At 39.5% G+C, this 23,907-nt stretch overlaps 1 protein-coding gene across 2 annotated transcripts in view; it reads left to right on the forward strand.

Annotated features, from left to right (window-relative positions):
- AFF2 (ALF transcription elongation factor 2) overlaps positions 1 to 23,907 on the forward strand; it is a 411,852-nt gene that overhangs the window by 112,440 nt on the left and 275,505 nt on the right. For both annotated transcript variants that reach the window (XM_050964719.1, XM_050964720.1), the window contains exons 2-3: positions 4,740 to 4,860; positions 13,330 to 14,220. In XM_050964719.1, coding sequence (XP_050820676.1) covers positions 4,740 to 4,860; positions 13,330 to 14,220 — 1,012 coding nt within the window. The remainder of the gene's footprint in view (positions 1 to 4,739; positions 4,861 to 13,329; positions 14,221 to 23,907) is intronic.

Below are 23,907 nucleotides of genomic sequence, written 5' to 3' on the forward strand. Positions count from 1 at the left end.
TGAACAGTTTGCGTGCTTGAGTAAGGACACAGCTTTCAGATATCTAAGCCTGAATTAGTACTATATTTTCACATTAAGGGTGAAATCTTGACCCAGTTGAAGTCAATGTCAGAACTCCCATTGATGTCAGTGAGGCTAGGATTTTGCCTGGAACCCTCCGCACAGACTGTGGCCGGAGTTGCTGTCATTTGTAAGCCTCTAAAATCCTGATAGTGCTACCCCTAGTCACCCAAATAAATAATTTTTACTTTGATTTCAGTGGGATTTCTCACATAACTAAGGGTGACTCTTGAAGTCTCATCCTGCTTCCACTGACCTCAGTGGTAAGTATTGTGGACAGAGGCGATGCGTGGGGGGATTAAGTGGGGTCACATCCCCTATTTGCTGCTTGGCTTGTACTGAGCATGCTCACACAGATTGAGCCGGATGTTCTCACTCTGCTCCCCATGACTGGCAGGCGTGGGTTATCTCTGATTGCGGAGGACATTAATGGACAAAGAATGGGCCCATAGTGTCATAAAGGCTTATGAAAAGAAATAGTACACTGCTGACAATACCTCATCCTGCCTTGAGTGTAAGGGACTGGAGTAGAAGACGTCTCGAGATCCCTTCCATGGGGATACTATCATTCTGTCACTCAATCTTGCAGTTCTTAGACAAAACTTGCTACTGAAGTCATTGGACATGTCTTTCGTGAATAAGGTAAGCAAGCTGTAGTTCTAATACTATATTGTGCCTTTAGGAACAGTCTTGCGTGTGGATTGGTGTGTAAACTGCATTACTCCAAGAGGCATTGTGTCTTAAGAAACACTTTTCTGAGGCACTGTTCCTCCCTTGCTTTGGGAGTGAGTATGAGGTTGAAATTTCCAACTGGTCTATACAAGTAGAAAATTACAATACTCCCCACCCCTACCCATACCCACCCAGACTCAGCTAAATTTTTCCAAGATGATTGTGGAGCAGAGTGGTGCCAAGACTCCACCCAATTTCTATCCACCTGCCCCAGAGTGGGCAGTAGAAAGTGTGTAGCACCCACTTACTCCCACATATCTGGACCCAAGGTCCAGATAGCCCATGAAGGGGTGCAGTGAGGATTCTTTGTTCCCGTTATGTCTTTGTGGATGTGTAGTCTGCCACAATCTAGCTTGTAGCTAGCAATAATAATACAGTAAGTGGCTTTGGTATAGTAATATAATTTCCTTTTTTTCCCCTCAATAAATTAGAAAATAATGCTATAATTTCTACAAGAATTCAATAGTAGCATTGATTATAGGGCTGTCCTATAACTTTACACTAGCAAATGATCCCAAGGTAGTGATATCATTATGGCAGAATGTGTTGTAAAACGAACTAAATAAAATGATGTTGCATTTGAGTTTCCAACCTGAAAATGGGAAGTAGAAATGAAAATCTAGTTTAACTCAGCCTCACATACTTAGGTGGCTTTACATCCTGTTAATAAACTATACTCAAGCCTATTCACTCCAAGCATGAATGATCTTGAGTTGCTCAAAACGATTATTAATTCATATTTCTGATTGTCTTTGTGGCATTAGTCTGTATTTTTTTCTCTCCTCCCTGCATGAAAACAAGTATGCAAGTCTAAGGATACATGGAATCATCAGGAGATAGACATATGCTTTCCTGCAGTCTCTGTGGATCTTGCAGGTTCAAACACAACCTACCTGAATCATAAGAACTTTAATTGAGTAGATAAAGAGGTCCTCATAATTATAAACGGCAGTAGGTATAACAAGAGGCTAAATACATAGCTGTGGTTTTAATTAGCTGGTGCTTCAAATTTGTAATTGTGGTTTTGCTCAGAAATCAGTGACTTTATACACTGTCAAAGCTTCATCACTGTGCAGTTCATTCCTCATTATATCTCTCCATGTGAAGCTTCCAATACAACATCACGCTGAGCTAAAAAGGCAAAAGTTGTAGATATTTGGTTATCTTCCAAGTGCAGTAGAGCTCTGTGGAGATTAAATTCACTCTCATCAGGATATTAGAATTCACTATTCTCTGTTACATAAGTGTGCATGTGTGTGGGCATGTATATATAAAATCTAGCAGGCAAATATTTCTCACAACAGAAAACGTCAGTGTGAATACTCAATCTGCTATTCAAATTGTCATCTGGAATTTGTAGCTAATTAACTGACACAAAATAGAGCCAAAAAGTCTTATAACAAATCAAACAGGGGTTGAAAGCACAGAAGTGTCCCTTAATGCTTGTCACATGAGGGGTTGTCAATGCAAGTGGAAACATGCATCTCTTCTCTTCTTTTTTTTTTTCCTCTTCAGTGTTTAAATTACATCTTTTCCCTCAGAGGAGCAGGAAGTATTTTGCAAAGACAAGAGACGAAAGTACTTCAGTCCTGTTCATGAGAGAAGTAGATGTGATCTCTCAGTTTGTCATCTAGATCTGACAGGTGCACATAGTGAGCTGACATACAGATAACAGACGTCTTGCTATCACTACTCTGAGTCAATAGACCTTTTTTGTTTATTTGCTTGTGTGCAGAATTATCTGCTGCAGAAGTCGACTAACTTAACGTCCTTCCCTTCTGAACAGCATTATGTGAAACATTTTTTAATCACTCCCTAGGTCTAAGCTGGCCGTTCACCCCATTTTAAGCTGGGCAGTCCTCTTTTTTGGGTGGTTTGGCCCAGTCCGATATTGAGACAGAATCGGACATAGTTTTGCCTGGTATCATATGAGGACACCATTTTGAACAGCAAGCTGCTGTGGCCCATCAGTGTGATATCACATGCAGCATGCTTCTGAGGTCAAGCCAGTGGGGGCAGAGTGACACAGTCTTCAAAGTGGCATCCTCTGTGCAGCATGACATTGTACACAGGGGCGGGGTCATCCAACCAGAGTGGGCCTATACCAGGGGTCGGCAACCTTTCAGAAGTGGTGTGCCAAGTCTTCATTTATTCACTCTAATTTAAGGTTTCACGTGCCAGTAATACATTTCAACGTTTTTAGAAGGTCTCTTTCGAAAATCTATAATATATATCTAAACTATTGTTGTATGTAAGTAAATAAGGTTTTTAAATGTTTAAGAAGCTTCATTTAAAATTAAATTAAAATGCAGAGCCCCCCGGACCTGTGGCCAGGCCACTGAAAATCAGCTTGTGTGCTGCCTTCAGCACACGTGCCATAGGTTGCCTACCTCTGGCCTATATCATTTCAGGAAGTACTGGAATGTCCAGTATTTTGGGAATGCATGAGTGCTCCAACTTACCTATGCCCACAACTAAACGTTAAGGAGTATGCGGGATTGAAATAGTTGTTCAGAATCACACTTGGCTACAGTAGAATGTTGTGATGTAGGCAAGTGTTACACAGTTAAAGGGAACTGAAGATGTCACTATGCCTGGTTGACACTATAGTTGCTTCTCCATATAGGTATATTCTCTCTGTGTGTGTGTGTGTGTACATGTAGGCGCACAGCATGCCTACATATTTATACATGAACACTTATAGACAAGTTGGACTGAATTTTTTTTTCTGGCAGAAAGCACCATCTGGAAATTGCAGATTTTTTGTGTTTTTTAATTTTAGAATGATTAGTTCTATTCAGAGACATGGTGGGCGAGGTAACATCTTTTATTGGACCAATTTCTGTGGGTGGAAAAGATAAGCTTTCCAGCTTTGCAGAGCTCTTCTTCAGGTCTGGAGAAGGTAACCATAGTGTCTAAACTAGCTATAAAAATGGGACAGATTAAGCATAAGAAGTTCACATATGCTGTAGAAGACCACTTAAAATGAAGTGGGCAGTTAAGGGTTAGCAGACAGTAGGGTGTGTTACAAATAGTTGTAATGACCATAAATCTGGTGTCTTTTACTGAGTCCATGGTTTTCAGTGCCCAGCAGAATTAGGAATTTGTTTCCAGGCTCATCTTTCAGAGGTGTTGTGCAGGTTTCCTTTGAAGACGCTCACCTTCATGTGATAGGGTGTTTTAATCTTTTTTCATTTTTTCTGTGAGAGCTCATTTCAGAGAGTAGTGATTGTCTGGTTTCACCCACATAGTTATTGTTGGAGCATTTGATGCACTGGATGAGGTACACCACATGTGGTAGGCATGTGTAGAAGACATGGACCTTGAAAGTTGTGTTCTGAGGGATCTAGATCATTGCAGCAGTCTACAGGTTTTGTATCTTTTCTGGCTGAGTGTGGTGGCACTTTGAGTTGGACTGTGGGGAGCTTGCTTCTGATGATGAACTTGGCTAAACTGGGGGCTTGTTTGAAGGCAAGGGCCAGGGGGGGGGGTTGGGAAAGATTTCTTTCAGGATCTGATCCACCATCAAGTCTGAATTATAACTTTTTGATGATTCCCCTTTTGGGTTCTAGTGTGGGGTGGTACTGGAGAAGGTTCTTCCATGGTAGTTGCATGGCACATTTCATGATGTGGTCTGTTTTTCTCCTGGAGTGTCCTAGTGTAGTGAAGGCAGATTTTAAGTGTGTTTAGATGTGTATGCTGAGATTTCTCTTTGGAACAAATTCTGTGATATCTGAGAGCTGGGCTAAATAGCTGTATTTAGTATGGTCCTATGATCCCAAATTTACATCTGGGAAAACTGTTGGATGGACTTCACTCTCCTTCAAAGTCATCAGCTTGAATTGCACTATTTCCAGTGTTTTGTTCCTAATATTGGTAACAATGAGTGTTTAACTGACTTATGGGGGAAATAATTGTTTGTCTTTTTGTCTTATCCTCTTTTTCAGTCACTATGAACAAGACCGGACTGCACTTAAAAGGAAAGAATGGGAGCGAAGAAATCAAGAAGTCCAGCAAGATGAAGATCTCTTTGCTTCAGGTTTTAATCTCTTTGGGGAACCCTACAAGGTAAATGGCTATACGATACTTTACACTTTTAGAGTGTCTTTCATCTGAAGGCATTTTGCAAATGTTAACTAAGCCTCACCTCTGAGGAAGAGAAGTATTATGTTGATCTTGATTGTTTGACTCTACAGATAGTTAGACCTTTGAAATTAGTAAATTGAAGCACAGTCAGGTTAAGTAACATGGCCAACATTATACAGCATTTTGGTGACAAAACCAGGGATTGAAACAAGGAGTCTGGACTCATATTCTCTTCTTTGAACACTCTGCACACTCCTTCAATAAGTACATATTGCTCTCCAAAGGAATCTTTACTTAGGTTTTTCTAACTCCAAAAATGACATTTAATCTCTTTATTTTTAAAGAGGAAAATATACTTGAATTGTTCAAACCAGAATCTCTTCATTTAATTATGAGCCCAGAAACTCTCCCTTCACAATCATAATTGTCCAAAGAAGTGTTCGGGGAGAATGTCTGTTTGAATTCTTCGGGGAGCATAACAAGGATATCAAAGAGACTTACGATGAGACTTATTCTCTCTAAGGAGCTTTGCTGCCTGAGGATTTCATCACCAGGGGATGTCCCCCTTGATTATTTCTGCTGCTTTGATTTTTAGCCAGGCATCCCCTGATGGATTCATCAGAATGTAAATGTACATGTCACTCCTCTTCCCAATCAGTGACATCCATTGAAAGGCCACCACTTTAGCATTCCATTCTATATTGTTAGCAGCTGTAGGGAGGATGAGTGTGCTTTGCAAATCACCAGTAAGGGGGAAAGACCAACATCATTATGAAGTGGTGGTTCATAGTTATAGGTTAGGAGACTGTTTCAACCAATTGGGGACAGTAGCTTACTGGTTAAAATCTAATCTGGCAAACTACAATGTGATATTTTATGTTGGGCCACCCCCTTTCTCAGGTGGAGTTCACATTTACTACACACACAATCCCATTGATTTCAGAGAGATTCCTTGCAAAGTAAGGCCCCAATCCATATTTTTAATTCTAAGAATGTGAATAGATCACTTGATTTCAATGAGACTACATGTGGGAGCAGAGTTAAGCTTGCATGCAAACGTTTGCAAGAGCTATGGATCCACTCAATGTCAGTAAGGGTAGCAGAACCTAATCCATGTGGTTACTTTGAATTACTGAATTCAACTATATCTACTACTGAAATATGAAATCCTGTAGGAATAAAAAGGGACTGCACCACACAATGGTTCTACATGCTTTTGATTGGGATGGGTTTCCAGCAGCTAGTTAATCTTTTCTTTTGTATTTCATAGTTTTTGGTTTATTGCAGATGAATTCGATATCTAGTCACTCTTCCAATAATGGGATATTGATTGCAAAGGTCTGAAATAAGTATCCCAAATTTAAAAAAAAAAATCACAACTGAGTTCTATGGTGGGTTGACTGTACAGTGGCTCATTTTAATGGAAGTGTTTAAAATGTTCCAAATGACCTTAGTGGATCATTTCTAACTACTGTATTGTCTCCCCCAGTATGCACAGATTATGTTCATGAGAGATAACAAATATGGCACTGATACTGCCACCACTTATGCATGTGCTTAATTTGTTTCAATTCATCTGCTTAAAGTTAAGCTTGTGCATAAATGTTTGTAGAATCTAGGCCTCTCTATATAAAATGTTCTCTGTGTGAGAGAGAAAGCCGAGTGTTGTGATGTTAATCTACCAAAAACAGGCAAGTATGTGGGGGAACAGTTGTACAACATGTAACAATGTGATTGAGCCCTTCCCCCTCTCTCAATTATTTGCATGTAGTCATGACTGGTATATTACATCATTTAGATGAAGAAGAAACTTGACACATTCATTACACTTGGTCTAATGAAGCAAAAAAAAAAAGGTTTTCATAGAGTCAGCGAATTTAAGGACAGAAGGACTCACCAGATTATCTACTCTGACCTTCTGTGTGTCACAAGCCACCAACACACTGCTGAGGGTCATCTGGAGATGGAGTGTCATGATTACTCGTCTTAGAAATGTTTTAGTCCTGGCCTTCTGCCTCCACCTAGTTAAGCTACACTTTAAAGAATGATAATAAGACACAGTACTGGAGTTTATGGGATGAAATAAATAGAAGCCTAATGAAAAACCAAACAATATGGATCTTTGAAATAATTTCCACATTTAGCGAAATAACTCCAGATTGTTAATAAAGGCTTATGGAAATGTGCAAGTAAGAGATTGCAGCTTTATGAAAATGCTTATTGATCTCATAGAATTTGTGGGAGCAGTTTTTTCATTGAGGATGTACTGTGTGTTTAAGATAAGTAACACTTTTTGTCAAAGAGAGAGGTCTTATAAATGCTGATTTCTTTTCTAGCAAGGAGTATGGTTTTTGAGTTGGTGTTCTGAAAATATATTGTCATCATTGTCAAGATTTATTTTCTTGTCTTCCTCCTCCCGTTCATTTTGAAACAATGAATTGAGTGGAGAATTTACCCCAAATTAATTTAAGAAACAAAATAATGCAGAATTTTCATCCACGAGAATTAAAAATTATACACTTCAAAACCATTCTTAATATCTACTGTGCTCTCAGAAAGATGTGTTTTAAATTTCTAAAATAGTCCATACATTTTGATATTTGTGTCCACTTGCTTAGAATTGCACAATTGAGTACACAATACCTGCATTTAAAATCTATGCATTTCTGTAATAGTCTTTAAAGAATAGATATATTACTTTCAAAAATATCTATCACCACCTGTTTTACAAGGTGAACTCTTGAATACAACTTCTTTAGAATTATACTCTCTTAGAACAGCATACAAATTAGTGTAAAAATTGATGTGTATAAATAAATTGTTAAATAATCATACACAAAAACAATAGTTTTAATCTGTTTTAAATCCACAGGAGCAAGGAAAATTAAGACTATATATATCTTTATTATTAACTATATATATAAAAACTCGACCCATTTTGTCTTGATTTTTACGTCAGGAGGAATTAAGGACAAAGTGATATTTCCTTTACAGGACTGTGCTTTTAAGGGCCCAATCCAGGTTCCATTAACGTTAGTGGAAATTTAACTGATAACAAATGGGGGTTGGATTTGGCCCTTAAAGACTGAGTTGTGGTTTATGTTACAAAGTAAGTGCAAAGAGTGAACTCTGGGCCTGATTCATGTTTATGAAAAAGCAGTGTAAACTGGTCTTAAAGTGAGTGTAAATGTAACTTATGCCCCCTTTAAAGCCTCTTTACACTACCAGGTGCAAAGGATCCTTGGTGTGAATGAGAATTAGGCCCTGTGTAGCCAACAGGAATAGTGCAAAGTGCACCCACTTAGTCTGCTCTGGTTCCTATCAATGACAGTAGCATCAAAAGAGAGCATTTGGACTTCTTCTCCAGCATTTTAACATATTGAAATTGTATTCAATGATAAACCCTATGTACATTGAATGTGTGTGTAGAAGAAGCAGGAGAGATTTGGGAATGGATTTGTTTCTTTTCCCGTCAGACCAAATTCTGATTTCAGTTGCATTGATGTAAATTACTCCAGATTTACTCTGATGTCACTAAGATCAGAATATGGTCCATTCTCCTGTATCCATAACCAGGAGTGGCAATGCAACTTGTCTAAAATAAATAAAGCTGCCAGCAAGAAGCAAGTAGACCCATAATTAGGTGTGCAGAGGAAGGGGAAAGAGAAGGTATCCATCAAGTGCAAATGGAGTGACCTTTCACCAACCATGGGGTCAGATCCTCAATTAGCAAAGTCAATAAAGTTAATGGGGCTGTGCTGATTTACATCAACTAAAGATCTGGCCCATGAATGTCCAAAGGACCGCAGTGGGAAGGGGATGAAGGGAAGTGGAAGTGAGAAGAAGAGAATCTGAGAAATAGAAAACATCTCTCCATCTCGTTGGTTCCCTGTTCTAATATATGTGTTTTGTGCACTCACTGTTCCCCATTCACTGCAGCATTTAACCCAAAATGGAGAGCTATGAGATGGGACTGCTACCAGTGCTACTTTGTATGAGCTTGGAGTGTTAAAAATAGTCCAGAGAGACAAGATGGGTGAGGTAATATCTTTTATTGGACCAACTTTGGTGAAAGTAACAAGCTTACGAGCGCCATAGAGCTTTCTTTGGGCCTGGGCTGAAGTAGCCTGAAGGAGAGCTCTGTGAAGCTCAAAACTTGTCTCTTTCACCAGTAGAAGTTGGTCCACAAAAGATATTACTTCACCCATCTTGGCTCTCTCATGCCCTGAGACCAATCTGCCGACAAACAACACTGCAAACAAAAATAGTCCAGGGAGACATAGATTTGTGGACAGAGGTGGAACATAAATATCGTCTACCATGTGGTTCTTTTCCATTAATTATATGGATATCACCATCACTTGTATACTTACGGAGAGTCTGTTTAATCCCCTGCCCCTTTATTATCTACTTTTCATAGGTGCCTTCATATGTGTGTGTGTGTCTGTGTGTGTCTGTGTGCGTGTGTAGATGTGATTTTTTTAGTGTGTGTCTAGAAAGATGTTCTTTTTATGTGCCAGAGTCTAATACAGAAAACAGCACTTTCAAAAATATCGTGCTGTCTACCACAATTTTGGCCAGGATGGACAAAGAGTTATGAGCGCTGACTGTTGCCAGTTATGGATCATGTGAGCTTTCTAGAGGTCTCCCTTTCAAACACTGGTACTGCTTAATTTGTCAGAGCTGACCAGATCACAGTCTGAGGTCTCATGTCTGCAGTTGCTTGAATCTGCAGTGTGGGAATTTTCCTGGCAGAGGCTCCAGGTTTACTAGTGATACCTTTTAATGTTTTGCATTCATAAATAGGTTTGGATATCATTAGTATTTCATAGACAAACTGTCTGAGGAGTGGTCTGTATTTATTTATTTATTTATTTTGAGGATTTGCCTCGGAATAGTTCAACTGGAGAAATAAGACCCAACTGAAAGAATTCATTTTTGCATGAGTCATTGGAGAATGTTAAATGTAATGCTTCACTATATTCAAGCATAGCATAAAGTATCTCACCTTCTAGTCCATGGAGGTTAGTTATGCTGGGAGGCATGAGAAAGTGAATGAATTATGAAACCTCAGGCTTTCATAGAAATGGTCACAAAACCCATATTAATTGGGCTCATAAGTCGGAATGCATTAGGTGTGTTCTTTGTAGAACTATAATGCAATAGCTAGTGAGCAAATTAGCCATTCAGTAGGATTTTATTTCTGTTTTTTTTTAAAGCAATACAGCCAAACATAGAAAGGTGTGCATTTCCTAAATTAATGAGAGGCTGAGGAAGTATCAAGCCCTACTGCTAGTCTTGAATCACAAAGCAGTTATATAACTTATGTCTTGGAATACTCAGAAGATATGTTTCCTTAATAGTGGCAAAACTGCAGTTCACCTGGTTGCTCAGAAGACAGAGTACAGAAGTTTCCTTTAAGAAATCAAAGATTATCCAGAAGAGGGTGTTAAAAATGTTCCCAACCTGAAGGTAACATGTAATGGGCAGAAATAGTTAATTTCATTTTTGTAGTGCCTGTGGCAAGACTAGCCAGGCATACCCTACTATTCAATAACAATGCTCAATCTGTTGAGGAAGAAAATAAAAATATTGCTCATATGTGTCAAGACTTAAGTCTAGATTCTGCCCTGAATTACACACAGTACCCCTCCTTGACTTCAGTGAGGTCACAAAATGAGGAGAATTTCGCCCTAGGGGCAGGAGCGGTGCCAGGGTTTTTGGTGCCCTAGGCAGGGGTCCTTCAGCGCTCCCAGTCGGCGGCAATTTGAAGGCGGGGGGGTCCTTCCGCGCTCCTGGTTGGTGGCAATTCAGTGGCCGGGAGGTCCTTCCGCGCTCCCGGTCTTCGGGGCACTTCAGCGGCAGGTCCCAGAGCGAGTGAAGGACCCGCCGCAGAATTGCTGCTGAAGACCCGGAGCACGGAAGGACCACCTGCCGCCGAATTGCCGCCGAGGACCACAAAATGCCGCCCTCCCAAATTCTGGCCCCCTAGGCAACCGTCTAGGTCGCCTAAATGGAAGCGCCGGCCCTGCCTAGGGGTGCATTTTCTATTTGTGTTTTACTGTATTTCAAGCTGCAGTGGACCATCTCTTTATTGGCAGAGGTATTTATGTTTTGAGGGCCTGATCCAAAGGCCGTTGAAGCCACTGATATCTTTCCACTGACTTCAGTAAGCATCGGATCAGGGTCTGAGAGAGTTTTAAAATAGGCTCAGGAGGTATAAATTAATTATTTCTGTGCTTTTCAGAAAAGGGTTTTTTTCATTAATACTCCCAGAAAATGACTACAAATAATACCTTACATTTATAGAGTGCCTTTCATCCCAAAGGACGTGAACATTTTGTATAAAACAGAGAGCTAGTGTTAAGTGAAATGACATTTAGCATTAGGTGACATATTTTAAAAGAAACCTGAGAGTCAGATTCCTCTAACAGTAAAAATGATTGAAAATCCATGTATTAAAATTAAAATATTGAGTCTCTCGGTGAAGGCTTAGAGAAGAAGCTCTTTTATGTGCTGCTGTGATATTAAAATGTTACAGTGCAATAATGTGTTCCTGGTACTCTTTTTACTTTTCTCCTTTACTTTATGGATAGTAAGTTAAGAGTAAATTGAAAATGTAACCAAAACACTGATGAAAGCAAGTGGTTCTGGACTTTCTAGATACTTAGCCATCATGTGGGCTGTGGCTCAAAGAGTTAAAAAGTTTGGTGGGGAAGGAGGAAACAGCACAAGTATGTAAGTGTTTAAGGCTTGCATCATAATTCCTGCTGTGCCCTTAAGCACAATGGAATCTCCTTGTTTTAATTTTGGGGGTTGAACAGAGAGTCTGGTTTTGGCTGCAGCCCAAATGGCACATTGTGCAACTCAGTGGAAGGAAACTGCTCATATACAAAGAGGTTATTCTTGGCTTAGCTCGAATATAGTTTTTGCCACTAAAATGACCAATCTAGGAACTTTTAGTGAACAAAAGTGATTCCTAGTCCTACAGAACTTCTATTAGCCATCTCGGTTAGAAGCACTCATACAGATGAGAACGATACTGAGCAGTTAACATTTAAATCTCTGTCTCAGTGCAGTGGTGATATACATTACAATTCCTGCGAGTTGAGCTAGAGAAAATCAGCATTTATTATCTTTTTCCCTCAATGTTTTATACTGCATGAGAAGTACCAAGAAAAAAAAACTTTTTTTGCAACATTTCTCTCCTCTATAGACTAGTTGAGCACTGGAAATCTAAGCAGATATTCCAAGAGGAATCGATGCATAAATTTTCTGTCTTCATTCTTTTGCTCAGCATTTCAGAGGAAAGAGAGGCTTAACTTGAAGTATGAGCCTGCTTTGGGAGAGATTATATGAAGTATCAAGCCCTACCTCACATATACTGTAGCTTCAAACTCCGCTTCCAGATTGTAGAAGTTCAGCATATGCTCGGACAGGAACCATAGTTTTGAAAGCAGTGTTTCTCACCCCTTGAGTCTGATAAAGTAACGAGTGTATCGGGAATAGGCTGTTTTAATGCAATGCTGGTCATTTCTGTGGAACACAAAGGGTTATAATAGGACTGCGTTTACTGGTTCCACGTTGGTTGACCTTTTTTTAAAACAAAAAGGAAAATGAAACTAGCTGCATATCAGTTATAACCTTTGAGCTTGTTTACCCAGGATACTATATATAGCAGAGTAAAAACCACTTCAGAAGGAAAAATAATAGTAGTAAAACATAGATGAATCAGAACTTACTTAATGATTACTGCAATTTGAAGAAAAGCAGTGTGAGCGACTGATTCATAAACACACCACACTCTAAGCCAAGAGAGGCATCCTGGTGCTTCAGAATATAGAAATCACATACTACTTTAGTACAACATCTTTGGAACACTCTTTTAGTAGCAGTTAATTCACCAGTTGGAAGCAGTATGTTTTCTAGATCTCAACTATTAGGTATATTGGGCCAAACTGAGCCCAATATAAAGGAATCATTGGAGTTACACATGAGATGAATTTAGCTCCTCATATATATTGTCGTTATCGCCTGGTTTATAGCAATAACATATTTTAAATAAAATGTTTGATTTTCATTCATATACTCAATAATCAGTAATTGTACATTCGCATTTTGTAGAATATAAAATGTACAAGCTCAACTTATCTGACATAAAACCAGACTATTTTGCTCATAACATCCGTAACTGATGTAATTTAAATATTTCTCTGAGAACAGATTTAAGAAAAAAGGAAGCAGTATATAAATGTTACTCATGCAAGCCTGTTCCAAGAGGTTCTTTCTTACATAACATATGCAAAATGTAATTGAAATTAAATTAAATGTCAGCATGACACTATTAAGTAACTAACGTTTGCCAGTGTTTCCTAAGATAACCATTCCAAAGAGTAACTTCACAACCAGGAATTTACTCACTCTTTTCTCTGTGTCTTTTTGGTATTTTAGACAAATAAAGGCGATGCCCTTGCTAACCGTGTCCAAAATACATTGGGAAACTATGATGAAATGAAGGACTTGTTAACCAACCATTCCAACCAGAGCCACCTTGTAGGAATCCCAAAGAATTCTGTACCACAGACTCCCATTGACAAAAATGAACAGAACTTTTTTCCAGAACAGAGAAACAGGATGATCCCGTCTCACCAGATCAGCGGTCACTCGTCAACGTCAATGCCCCCACCTTCTTCACTGTCATCTAATTCTACTTTGCTACACAGTCACCAGAGCAGCAGGAAATCCAGGACAGATTGGTCACGTGGTGGTCACAACTCTAACGGTGCACAGCCAAGCCAATCCAGTAGTCAACAGAGTAGGACAAAGCATAGCTCTTCACATGACCAGCCTCAAGGCAGGTATGACGATCTCTACAGCTGTCAGAGTGAGCAACATAAAAATGGAGGCGCTGAGGAAGCAAACCCAGCTGCATCATCTTCACATTCACGGAGGCACAATCATTCCAAATCAACAACTGGAGAACATTCTTATAAAGAAAACAGTCATTCCAAGTCACCTGTAGAACTTGAGTTTGTAGGGCACGGTCCTGGATCTCCACTTCCTTCTACATCTTTGTTATCTGCAAACAATGGTCTCTCAACCCAGAGTTTCCCACCAGGACTGCACTGCAAAACTAGCATAGGCCAGCAAAAGCCTACAGCTTACGTAAGACCTATGGATGGTCAGGACCAAGTACCTAATGACTCACCTGAACTGAAACCTCCAATAGAAATTGAGAGTGTATATGGAAATCAATCATTTGGAACACTGTTGGAAGGAAAAGCTAATGCACCCAGTTCTAAGAATAAATTACCAAAGCTTACCATCCCTCAGGCTAGTGAGGTAAGTCATTTTCTTAGTCCACTTTTTTTCTAGAATCTTAACAGATCTGACCTGAGGAGTATTTAACGTAGTGTATGTCTGTTTCTTTAAATATGAAGTTCCAGTCCCTGAACTTGTGATCTGAAAACACACCCCTTTCCTAGAAAACGCATGGTTATATTTTCTTTTGGCAAAGATTATTGTGACAACCCTAGTAAGTCGTGATACATCATTTTAAAACCAAAGGCTGGAATGCTAACTTCGGTTGTGTCACACTAACAGTAAAAGGCCAGATCCTTGGCTGGCCACAGCACTGTAATATACCTTAATTCAGCTGCATTGTTCACAGTTTTGGAGATTTATTTTGGAATTAATCTGATTTAAAGAATACTGTTATGCACTGTGGCAAAGGAGAAAAAAAATCTAAAATAAACTTGGAAAAGCCTTGACCCCTTTAATGCCAGAACAGCTAACAATAAGGGGTACCTTTTCGTTGCTCATTTCCCATTGACTTTAATGGAATTAATGTGGCTTAAACTGTGAGAAACACTTTTGAAAATGTATCCCGTTAAGTCTTCATGCATTTTTCAATAGCACTTAGCATTGGGATTCAATGCCAACTCCTGGCACCAAGAACTTAAATTGTTGAGTTTTGTGTTGCTGGTCTGTTACAACCGTCTTGTGATTAAAGTTATAATTAGCTCTTATTTCTCTCCTGGACACTTCAAGCGCAGCTGTATTGCAAGGGTAAACCAACTGAAGCATTTGTACTGATATAATAAATTTCTTATTCAGAGTTGCTCTAAAGCAGTAACCATTGCAAGGTAGGTTTTTAGTACATGTGTGAACAGAATTACAACATGGGATTTTCATAGCTTTCTCTTTTTCTCCAAGATTACTTTCCTGCTTGTTAATATATATATATTTTTTTACCAGAAATAAAGAGTGATTCATTCTTAAGACGCTTTATTGGAAAAGGTCAGCTTTTCCTATTGGAATAATTGTTTTGAGCCAATAATTTGTTTGACTGTTTAAAAACTTGATGTTATTTGTTAACATTCCAGGAAGCAACAAAGACTGATGTGTTTTGCAGTAGAGTTTGGAATAATTTTTTCTGGGAACTGCATCTGAAAACAGTAAAAAGGTCTATTTATATCAAGTGGAAGCTGAGGGTTGCTTGCAGATGGCATTTTATTAGAAAATGTATTTGTTAATAAATGTAGCTTTGTACAAGATTCCTTTACAGATGTTTCTGTTTATTTTTACCTTAGGCTGGAAATCTGCTGATGTAGATAGCTTCATACTCTATTGCAATTTGTCGCTAGTGGTGTTTGGCAAGTAAATAATTGCATATAAAAGAAATAATCATGGTGCAAAGGCAAATACATTTATTCACTTTTGCTCTCTATTAAAATAACAGTCAGTCAATAAGCACACTTTGAAGTGCAACGTTAATATGGAGTATCCCTCTGTAGTGGCATATGAAGCTTACACCCTGGGCTGGTCTACACTAGGGGGGGAAATCGATTTAAGATACGCAGCTTCAGCTACGTGAATAGCGTAGCTGAAGTCGAAGTATCTTAGATCGAGTTACCTACTGTCCTCACGGCGCGGGATTGACATCCGTGGCTCCCCGTGTCGACTCCACTACCGCCATTCACGTTGGTGGAGTTCCGGAGTCGACAGGAGCTCGTTTGGGGATCGATATATCACGTCTAGATGAGAAATCCCCGAGAAATCAATTGCTACCCGCCGATACGGCCGGTAGTGAAGACAGAAATCCTGGCCCTGTTCATGTCAGTGGGAGTTTTGCCATTGGTCTCAATGAAGGCAGGGTTTTCTCCAGAATCTCTTGGTATAGCTTTAAATACAACTGATGTGAGCCATTTGTTTTTATTAATGGAAAGGCTGGTAGTCACCCAGATGAAAAAGTTATGTGGTGAATTTGTGGCAATAGTTGCTTTAGTTTATAGCCTGTGCAGCGAACAGTTTGTGTGTATAATTAGCTTCATTTATTATGGGGTAAATAGTAAACTCAATCACTTCAGCAGTGACTACAGACAATAATCTTAAAACAGTCCATGTGTTATAAAAGCAAACAATGAATTGCAGAGAGGGAGACAACTTGAAGCTATGCTGCAGTCAGGAATGACTTCCTGCTGCTATTTAGAATGTACAGCATGGGCCAAAGCCAATGGTCTTCACACAGGCAAAACTCCACTTGATTTAAGGGTCATTTTGCCTGTGTAAGGACTGCAGGCTTTACCCCTCTATGTTTTTCCACTGATGTGCATTCTGAATGTAACTGACCTTACACTTGGCAATAAAACTCTTTCTAATCCAAGGTTGTAGATAACTGGTTTAGTTTAAGCTTAATCAGAACTGACAGTGCACAGCTGTGAAACCCACAACATTTTCAGAATGACTGCAGAAGGGGGTTCTGTTGTACTCTTTATACAATTGATGTGAAGGCTTATTATTATTTGGGGGGCGCATGTCAATTTATGAACCTTTCCTAGCTGCCACCAGGAGTTGTTATCTGCTTGAAATAATTTCATTTCTGCCCCATGATGTTCCATGCTAATAACGTTGCAGGTGATGATGACCCCCTTCAAACCATTGGTAGGAAAGTTGCCTTTTTGGGTGCTGCTTATAGTTGGCTCTGTAGGTTCCCTTGGATGCTCAGAGCCAATTTTTCAAATTTCCCCCAGCCTGTAAATCCACCCACCAAAAGGGCACAGCCAAGTTTTTGGGTGCTCAAGTTTTTTCACACCTCAAAACCTGAACAAATTAATTTTGTGTGTGCAAATCATGCATATAGACCTCTGTAAGAGCAGGCTATGCAAATCTGTGCATGCAAATCAGAGGATTTTGTTCTGCTAAAACTTTGATACCCAGAAATGACTGGCCAGGCACGGAGACTTAAAGGATGGGTTGAGGCCACTGGGAAGGTATGGTCCTATTTATCATGGCTTTATATAGAATGTTTAGAGCCCTGGAGGCATTCTGCTACGCTTGAGGTAGTGGTCAATTTTATAGCATGCTTGATGTCACTTGATTGGGCCCATGTTGCCCTCAACAATTAACAGACATTTGCTCATTCATTGCTAAGAGAAGAGTCAGGCACACTGTGTGTCTGCCATATCCTTTGGGGATTTTTTTGGTGATTGCTGGATCCTTCAGTCCTTTGCTTTTCCTCTTGGGTGTGAACATAGATTAAATATCTAACATTACTTCCCTGTACGTAATTACTATTTTCCCATTGTCAAGGTGAAAATTCTTAGAACATCAATATGATGAATTCAAATCCTGACACAACCAATAGCGCTCAGACTTGCCTATGACAAGCATTCAGAAATCACGAGTCAGGCTCCAAAAACTCATTAGGTTGGTTTAAAAAATAAATTTGGGGCCATTTTTATTTACCTTCAAAGCCTGTAGAGTTCATGTTTCAGGTTTTACTCTGCAACCACAAGGGCTAGAAATTTATTATTTTTAATTAAAGATTAGAGTCAAATTTTGTCACATGACTCCAGGTGCTAGGGCTTTATGAAAAACACCAAATATTGTGAGACCCGTGACATCGAGTGGGCAACATGGGCACAGGAGTTGAAATACGTTTCAGACACATCTTTTTCTCGTTCTCCATATTGGTCTCTTTCTTCCATATTTATATGTATATATTAATTTTGAACTTGCATGTTACACTTGGTAAATACTAGCAAGCCTAAACTCAGTGAGAGCTTTTGTACTGTATACAGAATTCCACCTATTTAAGTGGTATGATAGTATGTGATTGCATCTTAACTCTCAATGGGAATTATGTAGCTAAATCCTATGCATTTCTTTGAAAATGTAGTGGTTAGAAATCACTCTAACAGCTGATCCTCTCACTGTTAAAATCCAGAATCTTGATATACCGATATATATTTAAATATTTAGGAGTCAGTTGCTTACAAGTGATTTCAAATTGACTAACTCAGCATGAGGTAGCTAAAAGTCAACCTGTACGTTTCAGTTTGGGCTTGAGCACAAATTTTTGACTAAATCAAGAGGTTTTCAGGTCTATGGGAACATTGAAGCAGTTTCCAGATAAGCTTGTGAAAAATCATAAGCATTGTACAAACTATGCAAGTACAAACTGTGCAAGAGTTTCCAATGACTGTTTTGAGCCCAAGTAAATCTGGGGTAATTAAGAAAAGTTTTAACTCTTCAGACAGTGTTCCCAAGAATCTCTACATAGCTGACTACATATTCCTGCAAAATAAGAAACATATACTGAATTTCTCCCAAAAACGCAATGAACACATCCAAAAGACTGACAATCCCGCTGTCACCACCTATTTAGTCACGGAAGATGGAGAACTTCTGTTTCTGCATGACTTCTACGATAATATTTTGACGGGTTCACTATACAGCAAAGTGATAGGCTTTTGTTATATGTGTTTCAAATCATCCTGTTATCGCTGGATGTATTGATTAACTTAGTACTTTCTAAGGAAGCTATAAAAAAGCTGCTCACTTTCTGCATTAAAGAGCAAGAAAAATTGACAGGCAGATAACCATATTGATTCAATCCAAATGGTAAAAGCAAGAGGTTTTACTTGTGACTTATAAAACTTTTTATGGGCACCCAAAGCCAGTTTAATATGTTTTTTTTTAATTGAATGGAAGGCAAAGCCTTTAGGTAACTAACTCCTTTTTAAAATACATTGTGCTTTGGTTGCCAAATACAGCGCATTACTGTATTTGTGGGCACATTGCCTTTTCAAATGCAAGCTTCGCTCTTCCTTCAAAACTTTGGGGGTTTAAGAATAATGGACTGAATCAAGCATTAAGCTGAAATCCCCTCACTTGGTTCATATTTCAAAAGTCTGAGGCCAAAAACAAACCAGAAGAGCACTATTTCTTGCAGTATTATAGGTTACAGCCATGTGTTTCTCATTTGTAAATACTGTGAGAAGTAATGTTTTTGAGATATTCCTAAATGAGGAACATATGACGCCAACTGTCTGAAGACCTTTTATTGTGGCCTTTTCTTGCTTTGTTAAGCTACTGTCCTATTGCTGGGACTGTCATTAGCAGGGGTATTTTTGGGGGGTAAGGCTATTGGAGGGGGAAATAGCACAGCTAGGGCCTATGTATTTCCGCCAGGAAATACAAAGACAATCATGGGATTAGGAATTGTTACTGTACCATTGTGGTCAATGAGAGTTTTGCATTTGACTTCATTGGGTACAGAATCAAGCCTGTAAAATAGAGACAAGTGAACAGGTTTAGATGAAAAAAACTGACCCCACATACCCAAGGTTTTGGGGGGTTGGATGGCTTTTTTCACACAGTGATATTTTCCCCCCAGTGCCTCTGAATTCTGCGTAGGAGTGGAGGCAGAGATGCCAGTGTTCTGCAAGAATGCATCTTCTTGTGCGACTTCAAGCACAAGAATCTCCAATCCTTTGAGGTTCCCCAATTCCAAATTGAATGGCAATTGTAAACCATTAGTAGTTGGTCCAAATTAATTGTAGAAAATATTATTATTCCAATTGCCTCGCTAGAGGTGGTAGAAAACAAAGTGACCTCAAAAAGCCTTGGGGAAAACAGTTCCTGGGTATTAATAGAATTTGTTCCTCCTTTTATGCCGTTTATGGCGCATTCAAGAAATAGGTTATTTATACCCACATTGCACCATCTTCTACAAAGTTGGGGAGGCATCACCTACATGCCCACAGTCAGGAATACTAGGGTCTGCACAGCTCTGAAGTATAATCTTGAGCCAATCACTTAATTTTTTAGTGCTTGCGTCTTTCCTCTCGTGGACAACAGGTATAATAAGACATCCACCTTTATTAGGCATTTTTAGATCCCTGGCAGAAAGGTGCTGTATGAATGCAAAATATTATGGAAATATGGCTGCCTTCCCTTCCCTAAGGATGAATCTCCTAATCCCCTGTAATCCCACCCTTTTTTTTCACCCTGCTCACACTAATTTAGGGAAGACATAACCAAACCATATGGAAGCAATTAATTGTTGAGGGCCAGATTGTGACACCCTTGTTCGTGATGAGTAATACCTTACTCCGTGAATACTCCTATTGTAGTCAAGGTGGTGTCATAAAGTTGGAATAACCATCTTTGCATCCCCTGCCCTCTGGCATAGGGGGCAAGTCAGAATAGGGAGGGTGTTGCTGGGGCAGGGCTGGATCCCACACCAGTCTGGGTGATCCTCCATTGACCAAGTGGTTCCTATGGGACCACACCCACTAGTGTCATAGAGTCGAGACCCTGGCACAAAATGTGACTGCTCTGTAGAACATGTCTTGTTTTAAACAATACATAATGTTTGTGAGTTCTGAAGCTATGGCATAGAAGCATAGCAGGTTTCAAACATGTTTAGATGCAAGTCTTTCAGATGTTTGTATTTTTAATGATGCAAATATTTACTTTGGCCCAAATTCTGCCTGCAAACAAACATGCATGTTTCCCACCAAAGATACTGGGAGCGCTACAACCTATCTGATGTCAGCAATTTGGCCTTTTGTAGAATGGCATCACATGCCTTGTTAAATGTTACTTTATCTAACTCAAACCTTTGAAAATAACACACAGATGACTTGAAAAATACTACTGTACATATTTGCTACCCTTTCCATTCATTCCTTTCTGGGATTTTGTCCCTATATTATGTTTCTTGCTTTGTGGAAAAGCACAGGAAACCGACTGTGGCTGCAGGTTGCAAATAGTCTGGGAACACAGAAGGCTCATGTTTTTTAACATTCAGGAGAAAGAGCATGCACAGATTTTTGCATGTGTAATAATAACCATTGAGAATCCATCACCAGGGCCTGACCCCATGACTTTCAGCACCACAGGTATGAACTTCTACCACTGCAGCTAAAGGAGTAACTCCCTGTAGTAGTCCCTCATCTTCCCTGGACCAGCTACGAAAGGGGGCGTGGATAGAACACTGAATATACGCTCCTGAGATGCACGTGGCATACCTGGTGAATGTATATAAATTGGGGATTTGCACGTGTAAATAAGTTTGCACGTGTTCATACCTTTGGATGTATATGTCACACATTTAGCATGCTTGGTTCAGAGGCATGCAGAATTGCACACACTTTAAACCATTTGAGGCATACTGTATTTTTTGCTTATAACATAGCTTCAACATGTGAAAATGAGAGGAGGGTCTTATATGAGTATTTCTAGCTTTATAGTCAGAGTCACCCCACTATTAAGCTAGCTGTCTCTGATCCAAGTATGGAAAAGCACTTAGGGGCTGCAGGTGAAAACATCATATGGGAATACTTAAGGGAAAGAAAGTTGAACATATAGCTTGGCAACTGTCCATGAACTGCAGATATAGGTTAAAGTTCTTTAGCTGGCAGGCTATTGCAAGTGTACTAGCAATTTTGGGGGAAAAAAATCTAATTTCTGCATTTTGGCTTGTGCAGTAAAGAAATTCCTCCCACATAAATATGTTCATTTTACCTTCTGGGAAGCAAAGAAAGGAAACTGTAGCTGCAGTCTGTTATTTAATCTTCCTGAAATTAGCATTTGGTGCTTAGAAAGATTGAAAGATTTAATGCCAATGCCTTCCTCAAAAGAAAGAAATGACGCACCACATATGTTTTAGCACTGGTTAGACTGTTAAATGGAATTAATCAAAATCCATGTTAAAATATTTCCATGTGTTAATTAGCAACGGTTTGGAACATTAAAATACATATTGGCTTGGGAATAAATTAGTGAAGAAATATCAGATTTAGATTGTAGGCTTTTAATTGCAACATAATATATTACAATATTGTGTGTTTTAGGTAGGTAGATGTAAATATGTGAAGCACTATAAAATGTAGGGTGACCAGTTGTCCCGATTTTATAGAGACAGTCCCGATTTTGTGGTCTTTTTCTTATATAGGCTCCAATTACCCCCCTCCCCCTGGCCTGGTTTTTCACACTTGCTGTCTGGTCACCCTCATAAAATGTGCATTTTAAGACTGTGTAATAAAACAAGCCAAAGTAGTACGTGATAGAGAGAATCCTGCCATTTACCACTTTCAAAACAATTAAACCACTCTCTCATTCAATAGAGCAAGAGCTAAAGGGTAGAAAATGAAAAAAAAAGTGTTGTCTGAAGCCAAAAGGAAGTTCTAAAATGTCTCCTTTTGAAAATCATGGTAATGCTAGAAAAACCAGCTTTCCTGTGGTGAATAGCCAAGATGCACTTTTGCCTTTGCATTCCCATCTGGTTGATGCAGCACTCTGGGTTTCAGCTACTCATGGTGAGATTTGTGAGAACAGGAGAATAATCCAACTAAATTAATATGTAAATAAGTTCTGATTAATATGCCGGTTTTGTTCTTCTCAAGTTGCATATGATGGGGGCATTCTGTACGTGGATCATCTCCCCTCATGCCCCATAAGGTCAGGTTTGGTCAGCAGGGCATTATCACACACCATTTTCAGGGCCCTAAAATGAGCTCTGCAAGCATGCAGAAGGAGTGAGCTGGTGTGGGAGTTAGATGGACAGGGGGATCTTGCCTCGTGTCCCCACACCGTATGTGGGGTCTGCACAAGATTTAATTCAGTCCAGGCAGCGTTACCTTTTGCACTGAGCTGCTCTGCTCTTTTAAAGGGAGTCCCAGAGGCAGCTGCCTGTGCTGAATTCCCTGGCTATGCCATTCATTGTTTCCATGCAGCCTCTGAGCCAAAGAGGGCACAGGGAGGCTTGGTGCTAGTAGAAAGGGTCCTCCATGTGGATGATCCCTGACATTTGTGGGATTTAAGGGTCTGCCCCTCCTGTTTCTTGGACAGTTGGAGGGGAGCGGTGGGTAATGCCTTCCACACATAGCCCACAGTAGAAGAATTTGTAGAAACACTGCAAGGGGAATCGCAATGAACGTTTCACCCCAAGCCACCTCTCTCGGGGGGGTTTCCATGTGACAAGGAGGAGGTGATTCATCCTGAGAACGGGGATTAGGAAATGGACTGATGCTGATTTGAGATTTGCCTCTTTAATTTGTCCTCTAAGTAGCTATTTGAAAAAGAATCAGAGGGAAGGAGGGGGAGAAATAAATGCAGACGCAATCACTTTCCAGACGAGTGGACTTTTTTTTTCCGCTTGGATCTGTAAACATCCCAGAGAACCAAGAAGTCCACGATACTAAGTGTAAGCTTAAATCCCCATTAATATTGCCAGTCTAAACATATTTTAGTTAGAACAGTACATGCTGCTTTTCCTTACATGCTTCCTCAAAATAATTTCACATCGTTATGTCCCCCAGATGTGTAAACCCATGGGGTTATATTTCATTGAACTGCAAGCTGTGACACTTAAATCCACACAGACAAGCAGGCAATTACTTCTGCTGTTTGTAAATTTCCAGGCTCCCATTTACATTTGCCTATATTTTAAATATAAATGTAGAGATTGCTCTTTTCCTAAATATGGAATTTAATTTTTAAAACACACACACACACTCTTAAGAAAAGATGCACAATTTAATAAGCTTTAAAAAAACCTCTGTGATTCTCAGACTGTCTGCTGGATTCAGTGCTTTCCCCTTTATGCTAATAAGAGCTTTCCTGGAATAAGGGCTCTGTGACTTGGTCGAGGACCTACATGTGTTCATAGATCTCAGTCCAGTGGAGTGCTGAGCATTCTCAGCTCCCATTTCCCTTGTATTTCAAGCACAGTAGGTT

Source organism: Gopherus flavomarginatus, chromosome 8, assembly GCF_025201925.1.
Source record: "Gopherus flavomarginatus isolate rGopFla2 chromosome 8, rGopFla2.mat.asm, whole genome shotgun sequence".
NCBI lineage: Eukaryota > Metazoa > Chordata > Testudines > Testudinidae > Gopherus > Gopherus flavomarginatus.